Below are 13441 nucleotides of genomic sequence, written 5' to 3'. Positions count from 1 at the left end.
TGATGAACATGAATTTTAGGGGGACACTATTCAACTCAGTACCCTTGGGTAGGGGAAGGCTGGTAGTTCTGCCCTCCTTGGTGCCATGTAGTGGTTAGCAGAAATAACTGCTCCCAGAGCGGAAGGAAGAAATCTTTGTGTCCAAAAGCCAAGGCAGCATCTTAGGAGGCTGCTAACACCTAAAAGGAGCAGAGAGCCCCTCACACACTCAGAGGGTCAGATACAACCCTATCCCCATCTTCTTCCCCCATAGTTGCTGGAAACAGATTACGATAAACAGCTCCTATACACAGGGTAATCAGAAACCTTGCAGGAAGAGAACGATCATGGAGGTAAGCACTACTAACACATCATAGAAGAGATGTGACACAAATGTCTAATACCTAAGAAACAGTCAGTAGAACTCACAGAAGGTGATTTTAAGGGAAGTGTAGTGAAAATTTCCACAGGGACAAGAGAGACAATTTGAATCCATAAGACAAGAAGAAAGTTACAAAAAAGAAGCAAATAGGAGATCTTGGAAATGAAAAATGAGGGGGAGTAGCACAATGAACAAAGACATCTTTTTTGGGGTGGAGTGGTGACTGAGCCACGTCCCCAGCCCAATTTTGTATTTTATTTAGAGACAGGGTCTCACTGAGGTGCTTAGCGCCTCCTGGTTACTGAGGCTGGCTTTGAACTCGAGATACTCCTGTCTCAGCCTCCCTAGCTGCTGGGCTTACAGGCATGCACCACCTTGCATGGCTGAAGATATCTTTTTCTTTTTTTAATATTTTTTTTCAGTATTCCTATGCTCTATTTAATTATTTATTTATTTGTGGTGCTGGAGATTGAACCCTAGGCCTTGTGCATGTGAGGCAAGTTCTCTACCAACTGAGTTATATCCCCAGCCCTGAAGACATTTTTTTAAAAATGCCTTTTATTTATTTTTATTTATTTTTATGTGGTGCTGAGGATCAAACCCAGCACCTCACACATGCTAGGTGAGCACTTTACTGCTGAGCCACAACCCCAGACCCTGAAGACATCTTTAATGAGCTGAAAATAATAGCTGAGAATTTCTCCCAAAACATAGTACAAGAAAACAGAGAGAAAATATGAAAGTAATGTTTAGAAGCATGAAGAATAGAACAAGAAGCTCCCAAATCTATACAACCTCATCTAGAGCAAAATAAAAAACAAGATGAAAGATAAAAAATTCAAAATATAATAACTTTTTTTCCAGAATTAAATAAAGACCCACAACTTCAAACTGACAACTGAGTAGAATGAGTAAGAAATAAGTATACCTAGATATAGAGTGAAAATTTAAAACAACAAGAAATTTTTTAATATTATTTTTTAGTTTTAGGTGGACACAATATCTTTATTTTACATTTATGTGGTGCTGAGAATTGAACCCAGTGCCTCACGCATGCTAGGCAAGCACTCTACCACTGAGTCACAACCCCAACCCTGCAAGGAGAAATTTTAAAAGGATTCAAGGATTTTTTAAAAAAATTCTACAATGGTCAACAAATATATGAAAATATGTTTCACACCTCTAGCGATTAAAGAAATGCAAATTAAAACTACACTGAGGACTCCGTGGCAGAGCACTTGCCTAGCATGTGTGAGATACTGGGTTTGATCCTTAGCACCACATAAAAATAAACAAAATAAAGGCATATGTCTATAACTACAAATTTTTTTAAAAAATATTTTTTAGTGGTTTTGGACACAATATCTTTATTTTTATAGGGTGCTGAGGATCTAACCCAAGGCCTCACATATACAAGACAAGCGCTCTATCACTGAGCCACAACCCCAGCCCCTCAAATTTTTTTATTTGTTCTAATTAGTTATACATGACAGCAGAATGTATTTCAATCATTTTACACAAATGGAGCACAACTTTTCATTTCTCTGGTTGTAGATGATGTAGAGTCTACCATATGTGCAGTCATACGGTACCTGGGGTAATGATGTGCGTCTCATTCCACCATCTTTCTTATCCACATGTCCCCACCCCTCTCCTTCCTCCCCTTTGCCTAATCAAAGGTCCTCCATTCTTCCCATGCCCCTACCCCTTATGAAAAGCATCCACTCATCAGGGAGAATATTTGGCCTTTGGTTTTTTTGGGATTGGCTTACTTCGCTTAGCATGATAATCTCTTATCTCCATCCATTTACCTGCAAATGCCATAATTCTATACTCTTTTAATGCTGAGTAATATTTCATTGTGTATACATACCACATTTTCTTTATCCATTCATCTATTGAAGAGCATCTAGGTTGGCTCCATAGTTTAGCTATTGTGAATTGAGCTGCTATGAACATTGATGTGGCTACATCGTTATAGTATTCTGATTTTTAAGTCCTTTGGGTATAGACCGAGGAATGGGATAGCTGGGTCAAATGGTGGTTCAATTTCAAGTTTTCTAAGGAATCTCCTTACTGCTTTCTATATTGTTTGGACCAATTTGCAGTACCATCAGCAATGTATGAGTGTGCCTTTTCCCCCACATCCACGCCAACACTCATTATTGCTTGTATTCTTGATAATTGCCATTCTAAAAATAAAGGCATGCTGTCCATCTATAACTACAAATTAAAAAAAAATACACTGAAATTTCATCTCACTCCAGTCAGAATGGTAATTATCAAGACTACAAGTATCAGAAATATTGGTGATGATGTGGGGAAAAGTCACACTCATACATTGCTGATGGGACTGCAAATTGGTACAACCTCTATGGAAAGCAGTATGGAGATTCCTCAGAAAACATGGAACCACCATTTGACCCAATTACTTCCACTCTTTGGCATATACCCAAAGAACTTAAAATAGCATACTATAGCTATGTGGCCACATCAATGTTCATACTGTCCTTGTTACCCTTTACTGCTCATATTCTTTCCCTCCCAAGTGCGTTATCACCACTCTCTCAAACCAACCCCATCTTTAATTGCCTACATTAGGACCCACCCAGCTCTGCCCCATAAAACTTGGGAAACCCAAGCCTGTATTTCCTTTCTCCATCTATGGAGAGATGGCCTTTATTTGTCAGCTCAGACAAATAAACTCTTGTGTATGTCTCTGCCTGGTCTCTGTCTTTCATTTCTCACTTGCCTGTCTCCTGGTTCTTTGCTTTCCTTTCACATAGCAGCTCAATTCACAATAGCTAAGCTATGGAACCAACCTAGGTGGCCCTCAGTAGATTAATGAATAAAGACAATGTGTTACATATACAAAATGGAATATTATTCAGCCATAAAGAAGAATTAAGGCCAAGTGTTCTCTCTGATATGCAGATGCTGACTCACAATGGTGGCGGGCAGTGGAGGTTCATGGGATTGTACAGAGGGGAATGGGGGGAAAGGAAAGGGAGGGGTGGGAATGGGAAAGACAGTAGAATGAGTCAGATATAACTTTCCTATGTTCATATATGAATACATGACTGGTGTTAACTCCACATCATGTACAACCACAAGAATGGCAAGTTATACTCTATGTATGTGTGTTTCAAAATACATTCTACTGTCATGTAGAAAGTAAAAAAGAACAAAATTTTAAAAAGAGATCATAAAAAAAGAATTAAAACACAGCAAAGCTTATTGATACCAGATTCTGTTAGAGAAGATAAAATCTGGTAGAGGAGCTTAATATAAATAAGAAATGTGGATTTCCCAAAAGAAACAGTTGGAAGTCTCTGAGACTGATAAATGTACTAAATTGATTCTACTTTAAAAAAATTCTACAAAGACCCATATCAGAATTCCCAATAAAACACATTGCTTGCAAGAAGACAGTAGAAAAATATCTTCAATATTTTGAGAGAATATGGTTACAGATATAAATTCTAAATTCGGCTAAACTGTTATTCAAGAGTGAATGCAAAATAAATTACATTTGATCCTTGAACAATGTAGGGATCAGGGGTGCTGACCATCTGCATAGTCAAAAATCCACATGTAATTTTTTTTTTTTAAAGAGAGAGTGAGAGAGGAGAGAGAGAGAGAGAGAGGGAGAATTTTTAATATTTATTTTTTAGTTCTCAGCGGACACAACATCTTTGTTGGTATGTGGTGCTGAGGATCGAACCCGGGCCGCACGCATGCCAGGCGAGCGCGCTACCGCTTGAGCCACATCCCCAGCCCCCACATGTAATTTTTGACTCTCCCAAACTTTACTACTAATGGCCTGCTTATGCTCACAAGTCTGACCAATAGCATAAACAGCCTATCAATACATATTTTTTGAATGTATTATACCTGGTGAAAAATACACTGGAACCTCAAAAGATCACCTTTTCCTGCCATCCACAATTTATTGGCGAGATGAGCTGCTCACGGAGAGAAGATTAGTGGCACACAGTGCTTTACACCAATGCTTTCAACACCCGAGTGCATGGCAGTACCAACAGGAGGTAGCCATGAGACTGTTGCAGTAGTACTCTATTGTGCTATTGGGAATCTTGTGGGTAATTCTGCATTTTTACATTGTTGACATTTCTTTTCTCTGTGAATGGTGCCATGGGATGTCTTTAAGTGTTTACATGCATGAGTCTTGATAAATTTTAGCTTTTTATAATAATCTTGTATTATAATATTTCATGTTACTAGTGATAATATAAACTATTACCTACATGTATCCTACATGTATTTTATGCATTCATGACAAACCTAACTTTTTCTCAATTTTTTCAGTAGTTCTAGATTCTGAGATTTGTCTGAGAGCTTTTCCAAATTTTCTGAAATCCCACCCCCCAAAAATTCCTGGTTATAAGTGGACCCCCACAGTTCAAATCCATGTTGTCAAAGTGTCAATTGTTCATTTGTAGATATTCAAGGACTCTGAAACTTTACCACCCGTCAAGAATTAATAGAGGATGTATCTATTCAGAAAACTGAAAAAATATAACAGAGAAGTACATTAAGCAGTATCTACTTGAAGAAATCAGTAAATCTTATTGTAAAACCCATATAAGTTAGGATAACCACTGAACGAAATAGCAAGCATAATTCCCAAATTTTTAAAAAAATGTTTAGTTATAGATGGACACAATACATCTATTTTATTTATTTTTATGTGGTGCTGAGGATCAAACTCCTACTGCCTCAGCCTCCCGGGTGGCTGGGATTATAGGTGTGCGTCACCATGCCCATCTTAATTGAATTTTGATACAAATTCACTGTTAAAAAATGTATGAAGACACGAATGGTGTGACTCTACTCTGTGTACCACCAGAGACATGAAAAATTGTGCTCTGTATGTGTACTATGAATTGAAATGCATTCTGCTGTCGTGTATAACAAATTAGAATAAATAAATTTTAAAAAATGTATAGACATAGGGAAATTTGAATGCTGACTTGATATTTAATAATATTGTTGTAGTAATACTTTTTAAAATATTTTATATTTTAGTGACATGCTGAAATATTTGCAGATGAAATAATGTGAGGCCAGGAATTCCCTTCAAAATTATTAGGTAAGGGTGTAGATAAAATTATTATTATGGGCTGGGGCTGTAGCTCAGTGGCAGAGCGCTTGCCTAGCATTCGTGAGGCAGTGGGTTCGATCTTCAGCATTAAACAAAATAAACAAATAAAATAAAGGCATTCTGCCCATCTACAACTACAAAAAAACTTTTAAAAAATTATTATTGCTATGAGTTGATCATTTTTGTCTACCAATTAGTAAAAGGGGTTTATCATGCTTTATTTTTGCATTTTTGTAATGTTTTAAAAGTTAAAAATTAAAAAAAGGATACCACACAGTTATGGTAATTTTATGGGAAAGTAGCACTAAACTTTCCCAAAAGAGATAATTTCTATGTCACATACATTATTCCAGAGTTGGAAAGTTATCCAGCTCATTTTGTTAGACTAGCAAAATATTGGTGCCAAAATTGAATAAGATCTGCTTCCAACATAGATGCAAAAACACCATTTAAATATAAGCAAATAAGTACAACAGTATATCAAGATAGAATAAGTACACCATGAGTCAATTACCATGACAAGGAGAGTCTCATTATCAATTTATAATTTTAATTTTTTACAATTTCAATTTTAACTCAGAAAGTTTATTTAATTCACTACATGCACAGATTAAAGCATTTGATTATATCAACAAATGCTAAAGACATAATTGATAAAGTTAGCATTCATTAATGATTTAAAAAAGACTAAATAGCTTGCTATAGAAGGAACATTTCCCTCTTTTTTCCTTCCTTCTCTCCATCTCTCCATTCCTCCTTTCTCTCTCTCTTTCCCTCTTTCTTCCCTTTTTCCTCCCTTTCTTTCTTTCTCTCTCTTCTCGCTTCCTTTTTCTTTCCTTCCTTCCCTCTTTCTTTCTTCTCCAGTACTGGACTGGTGATCAAACCCAGGTCCTTATGTATGCTAGGCAAGTGCCCTGTCACCGAACTACATCCCCAGCCCTGAGGGGAAATTTCTTATCTTAATAAAGGAAACTACCAACACCATATAGCTATCACAATATTTGGTGGTGAATTTAGACGTAATCTTATTAAATCAAGAACAAGACAAGGATGTTTCCTTTCGTGCTACTATACACCATTGAATTTGAAGATATAGTCAATGCAAAAAAACAAAAGAATTAATAAAAAAATGAGTGTGGTTTCATCAAAATCTAGTTTGAAATAGCTTATAAAATAAATAAATTTTACTATCTTGAATAATTAGAAATTCTGAGGTAGGAAGTCTCCAGAGTTGGTTAACTTAGTGGTTTACTGACCACATGAAGGATCCAGGTTTTTTTCTAAGTTTACTTCTATCCCCAATATGTCAGGTTTGCCAGTTCGCTCCTCCCAAGGAAACAAGATGGCTCTCCTAGTGCCAGTATATAGACATGTCAGGCAGAAGCATGTCACTTCCTGTGGATTGCTTTTCAAGAATGAGGAGATGTTTCCCAGAGGCACATCAGTATGTTTCTTCTCATTTCATTGGTCAGAACTAGGTCTCCTACCCATCCCTGAATACTGACATAGAGTTTCCAGTCAGCTCATGATGGACATTTAGTGGAGGAAAGAAAAAAATAATCCTCATGGTTAGACCACCTAGCTTTAGTGTGCTTGTTACTGTAACATAACCAAGCCTATCCTGACTTAATTAACAAAATCCAACATTTATCAACATCTTTCTCCTTTCCCTGAACAATAAATCCAGTCATTACTCTTCTTATTTATGTGCTCTCTTCTTCCCTCTGTAAAGACTTTTATTAATTTCTTTTGAATACTTTCAGTATTTCCTTATGCAAATAAAAGCATATAAGAAGAGACACTATTTTACCTCATTGCTTACATAAATGGTAGAATATTATGTTACTATCCTACATCTTTCATCTGTTCCTTCAGAAAGACATTGAAGATCTTTCCATATTAGTACACAAAAAAAGCTTCCTGATTTTTTAGTTGTCAATGGACCTTTATTTGTTTGTATGTTATGCTGAGAATCAAACCCAGTACCTCACACATGCTAGGCAAGCCTTCTGCCACTGAGCCATAACACCTAATTTTTTTTTATTTGTAAATATAGCATAGTTTATTTAATCACTTCCTAATTGATGGGTGCTTTGGTTATTTTCAATCTTTTTCTACTGTAGTCAAAGATGCAATGATGAATTACCCTGTACATATGTCGTTTTGCCAGTATTCAGGGGAATATATAAAATCCCCAAGCATGGAAATGCCAGATCAAAAGGTAAATGCATAATAAATTTGGTAAATATTGCCAATTGCCTTCTATTATGATTGTATCACTTTTGCTTCCACTAGCTATATACAAGATATAACCCGATTCCCCAAAGCCAGGCTAACAGGATATGCTGTTCAGTTCTTGGAATTTTCCTACTCTAATAAGCATCTCATTTTAGTTTCAAACTACAATTTCCTTACTATGTGTGAAGTTTACTTTCTTTTTACAGGCAAACAGGCCTTTTGTATAGCTTTTCCTGTAATCTTTCTGTTCATGTACTCTACTTATTTTTCTTAAGAATTATGACTCTTTATTGTTTTTTTCATATTCATTCATTACATTTGGATAATTTGCCCTTAGTCTATGATGTAAGTTGCAAATATATTTTCCTAGTTTGTCATTTGTCTTTCCACATTGCTGTGGCATATCTTTCCATGTGCTTAAAAAATTTTATGTAGTTAAAATTACTAATCATATTTTACAGACATCTTCTGTATTTTGAATCATAGTTAGCTCATAAAGAAATTCACTTATGGTAGTTTTATGATTTTTTAAATTATGTCAAAAATATATTTGCATTTATTTCTGTACATGATGAGAAGTATAATTTCAACTTTTGTTTCCCCAGGTGGCTATTCAGTATTCTCACATCATTTATTTCCATTGTGATTTCAGTTGCTACATTTTCATACCCTGAATTTCTGTATGTATTTGAATCTATGTTTGTACTTTATATCTTTCTCATTGAGCCTATCTAGTCATGCACTATTATACTGTTTTAATTGATGGAACTTCATGGAATATTTTAATATCTTATTGGGATAATTTTATCACATTGTCCTTTACTTTTGTGGTTACTCTTGTTTATTTTTATATTTATTTTTGTATTGGGGATAGAACCCAGGGGCTCTTTACTACTGAGCCACACCCTCAGTCTTTTTTATGTTGAGATAGTGTTTTGTTAAGTTGTTGAGGGTTTTGCTAAAATGCTGACTCGGCCTTGAACTTTCAATCCTCCTGAGATTAGAGCACATGCTACCACCCCCAGCTTTCTTACTTATTATTATTATTATTTAATGAATTTTGAAACAATTTATCTATTTTCAGGGGAGAAAAAACTGGTAACTTTATTAAGATAAGCTTAAATTTATAAATTGACTTAAAAGAGAACAGATTTTTGTGATGTTGATTTTTAAAAAAAATATTTGTAGTTGTAGATGGACAAAATACCTTTATTTATTTATTTATTTTTAGTGTGGCTTTGAGGCTCAATCCCAATGCCTCTCATGTGCCAGGCAAGCGCTCTACTGCTGAGCTACAGCCCCAGCCCTGATTTTTTTTTTTTAAACCAAAGAATAGGATCTATCTTTCAATTCTATTTCTTTCAAATAGGGTCTGTTTGTTCAGTTCCATAGCAGTGTTTTGAAATTTTCCATATAAAGACATTGTATATTTCTTGTTAAATTGATTCTGAAGTTCTCTCTTTGTAGTTGTTACTGTTGCAGATGTGGTTTTCTTTTCCATTTAATTGTTTTAGCTAGTGTTATTCACACTAGCTAAAACAAATAAGAAAGTTATTCACTGCCATATATTAATTTTATACTCTGGATTCTCTTATTATTTGTAGTAACTTTTCAGTTAATCCCATGAGACACAAAATATTATTATTTGAAAATAGTTATAGTTTTAAAACTTCCTTTACGATTCTCATACTTTCTCATCTAATTACATTTGCTGGTATCCTCAGGACAATGTTAAATATTGGTGGTGACGTAGGCTTGCTTCTGTCTTGCTTCTTACTTTGGCATGAGTGCCTCTAGTGTTCTCCTGGAAGATGGACTTTTGGCCCAATAAATAGATATTAGGGAAGTTATCATCTATCATATTTTTAAAAATATTTATATGTAGATGAACATACAGTATCTTTATTTATTTTTATGTGGTGCTGAAGATCGAACCCAGTGCTTCACACATGCTAGACAAACACTTTACCATTGAGCTACAACCCCAGCCCCAATCTATCATATTTTTATGGCATGTTTTTAAAACAAGAGAGGGCTTTTGCTTTTTTCCAAATCATTATTAGTATCCAGTTGAGATCTTATCATTTTTGTCCCTCAGACATATTAATACAGATAGATGTCTAATCTTTTTTTTTTTATAAATACTTTTTTTTAAAGAGAGAGAGAGAGAGAGGAGAGAGAGAGAGAGAGAGAGAGAGAGAGAGAGAGAGAGAGAGAGAGAGAGAGAGAGAGAGAGATTTTTCAATATTTATTTCTAGTTCTCGGCAGACACAACATCTTTGTTGGTATGTGGTGCTGAGGATCGAACCCGGGCCGCACGCATGCCAGGCGAGCGCGCTACCGCTTGAGCCACATCCCCAGCCCTAGATGTCTAATCTTGAACCATCTTTTCACCCATAGAACCATGGTTGTTATTTTAAACGTGACCTGTTGATTCTGCTTGTTAATATATTATTTGATGTTTTTGCATTGATATTTACAAGTGGGTTTTCTTTCTTTATGCAATCTTTGCTGGGTTTGGGTATCAATGTTATATTCACACAGGAACCATTTAAAAATAAATTGTCAGATTGAGGTTTCTCAGAAAACTTAGCAGTGTGAATTAGGTCACACACCAGGGTGAAGGTCAGCTTGTGGTTCCATATTTCCAGGTGATATCTTTTTTTAAATAATATTCATTTTTTAGTTGTATTTGGACACAATACCTTTATTTGTTTTTTGTTGTTGTTGTTTTTAATGTGGTGCTGAGCACTGAACCCAGGGCCTCTTGCTTGCTAAGCGAGTGTACTACCACTGAGCCACAAAGTCACCCTCTAGGTACTATCTTTATTTTGCCTCCCAACCACCACCAAGAGTGAAGCAGCAAGTTTTCTTACTGTACTTTTTGAGGACTGAACTTTTCTGCTCATCATTTGGTGAGTTGGCCATGTGGGAATCTCCTACTCATCCCCCCACCTTTGGAGTTCTCTGCTCTAGACCTTGTAAGAGTGTGAAAATGGAAGCTTAGCTTCATGAAAGATGCCATTTCAATTGCCTTTCTCTTTCACTCATTTGCTTATGCAATGCTTTATGAATTTCTTGCCAACTCATTTAAAAATTTTCATTTTCTTCAACGAAAGCAAATCTATTTTGTCTAGCATTTTTACTGGTTTAGCAGCAAGAAGGCCAGCAGAGGTCTATTCTACTGCCAGAAACACATATTACAACTTGCCGAACCAAATATCCAAAATATTTATAATGCTAAAGCAATGAAAGCCACGGATTTTGGCAGGGAGACAGATAATAGATGAATGGGGTAGAATAGAGACCATAGAAACATATATATGAGAATTAATATTAGCATGTAACATTGGCATACTCTCACATTTGTTGGTGTTGGAATAAATACTATTCATTAACATAGTTAGAATTAATGTTCTAAATATTTAATATTATAAATTTATTAGTCAGTACTATACTATTGGGGAAAATAAAGCTATATTTCTACTGTACACCATTCTCAGGACGAATTCAGATGGATTAAAAAGATTAAACTTTAAAAACTTGAAAGCTATAAAATTATTCAATGAAAATACAGATAAATATTTATAAGCACTGAGAAGGGCAGAGCTTCTAAAGCAATACACACACACACACACACACACACACACACACACAATCATCCTGGAAAATACACGAAAATTTTATAACCAATGGACAAGGGAAGATTTTCTGAAGTAAAACAAGCTCACACATCGACATAAAAAAAGTTTCAGGGGAAAGATTGAGAAATTTGAACACGTAAAAATTAAAATCTTACTCTTGTAAAATACACTAAAACCAAAATGAAAGAAACGATAAGAGACTAGAGGAAAAGACTTGCTTCACATATATAGTAGCAAACAATTAATCTTATAAATATGTATGCTATGGTTTGGATGAGATGTGTCCCCCAAAGATCACATGTGAGACAATGCAAGAAGGTTTGGAGGAGAAATGACTGGGTTATAACCTTAACCCAATCAGTGAAATAATCCCTGATGGGATTAACTGAGTGGTAGCTGGAGGCAGGTGGGTGTGGCTGGAGGAAGTGGTTCACTGGGGGCGTGGCTGGGGTGGCTATGGCATATATATTTTGTATCTGGCCAGTGGAGTCTTTCTCTGCTTCCTGATGATGTGACCTCCTTCCCTTTGCCACACTCTTCTGCCATGATGTTCTGCCTCACCTGGAGCCCCAAGGAATAGAGCCTGTTGTCTGTGGATTGAGACTTCTGAAACTATGAGCCTTCAAATAAACTCATCCTCCTCTACAATTGTTCTGGTCAGGGCATTTAGTCAACACCAGCTAAAAAGCTGACAAAAAGACAATCAATGAAAGAAAACAATTCAATAGAAAAACTGTTAAAGGCTACAGAGAGGTGAAACAAAAGGTCCATGAAAATAATAATCTTTTTAAATATGCATATATTTAGTTGTCAATGGGCCTTTATTTTATTTATTTTATGTGGTGCTGAGAATTGAACCCAGTGCCTCACCCATGTGAGGAAAGTGCTCTACCACTGAGCCACAGCCCCAGCCCCAGATAGTCATCTTTTACAGTTCATCAGAGACATGCAAATCTTAACCACAATTATATACTATCTCTCAACTATGGTATAGGCAAGAATTTCATATTGATTATATTATATCAAATATGTAAAAATTAATACCTATATTAAATTTTTGGAAAGTTAAATTGATATCTTTTTGGAAGATAATTGAATGACATCAAAAATCTTAAAAATGTTCAGCCTCTTGGGCTAGGGAAAAAAAAGTTTCACAGGAAAGATTGAGAAATTTGACCACGTAAAAATTAAAATCTTACTCTTGTAAAATACACCAAAACCACTCAGTGATAGAGTGCTTGCCTTGCACATGTGAGGCCCTGGGTTTCATCCTCAGCATCACATAAAAAAAAATAAATTAATTAAAATGAAGATATTGTGTCCATCTACAACTAAAACGAATTTTTAAAAAATGCTTAGCCTTTTATGTAAGAATGCATTTACACAGCGTATACTAGATGAATATATATGCACATGTAATAGTAAAAATTTAAAAACAAACTTACTATTGTAGAACCAACTAGATGTCCTTTAGTAGATGAATGGATAAGGGAAATGTGGTATATATACACAATAAAATACTACTCAGCATTAAAAGAAAATAAAATCATGGCATTTGCAAGTTAATGGATGAAGTTGGAGAATATTATGATAAGTGAAGTAAGCCAATCCCAGAAAAACAAATGCCAAATGTTTTCTCTGATATGAGGATGCTGATCCATAATAAAGATGGGGGGAAGCATGGGAGGAAGGGAGGAACTTTAGATAGAGCAAAGGGGAGGGTGGGGAAGGGAGTGGGCATGGGGCTAAGAAAGACGGTGGAATGAGATGGACATCATTACCCTAAGTACATGTATGAAGACACGAATGGTGTGACTCTACTTTGTGTACAACCAGAGGCATGAAAAATTGTGCTCTATATGTACACTATGAATTGAAATGCATAATGATATAAACAATGTCATATATAACAAATTAGATTTAAAAAAAAAAACCCTAACTGCCCATCAATGGTGAAGTGGTTACATGGTCTAAGGGTTGTACAGGTACCCAAAAGAAACACTGCTTGTAATGGCAAATAATCAAAACAACCTAAATGACCACCATGGGGGAATAGATAGGTAAAAGATCTAC

General features: G+C 35.6%; 1 protein-coding gene across 1 annotated transcript in view; it reads left to right on the top strand.

The window, feature by feature from the left end:
• Positions 1–326: 326 nt before the first annotated feature.
• The window catches only part of LOC308649412 (uncharacterized protein), a gene marked incomplete at its 5' end in the record, with an annotated part of 49518 nt that continues 36403 nt past the window's right edge, over positions 327–13441 (top strand). Inside the window, one exon of the mRNA XM_081294985.1 lies at positions 327–332. Coding sequence (XP_081151111.1) covers positions 327–332 — 6 coding nt within the window. The remainder of the gene's footprint in view (positions 333–13441) is intronic.

Source organism: Spermophilus citellus, assembly GCF_964194105.1.
Source record: "Spermophilus citellus genome assembly, chromosome: 5".
Classification (NCBI taxonomy): domain Eukaryota; kingdom Metazoa; phylum Chordata; class Mammalia; order Rodentia; family Sciuridae; genus Spermophilus; species Spermophilus citellus.
The sequence above is the reverse complement of the archived record's forward strand: the minus strand, read 5'-3'. Positions and strand labels throughout refer to the sequence as shown.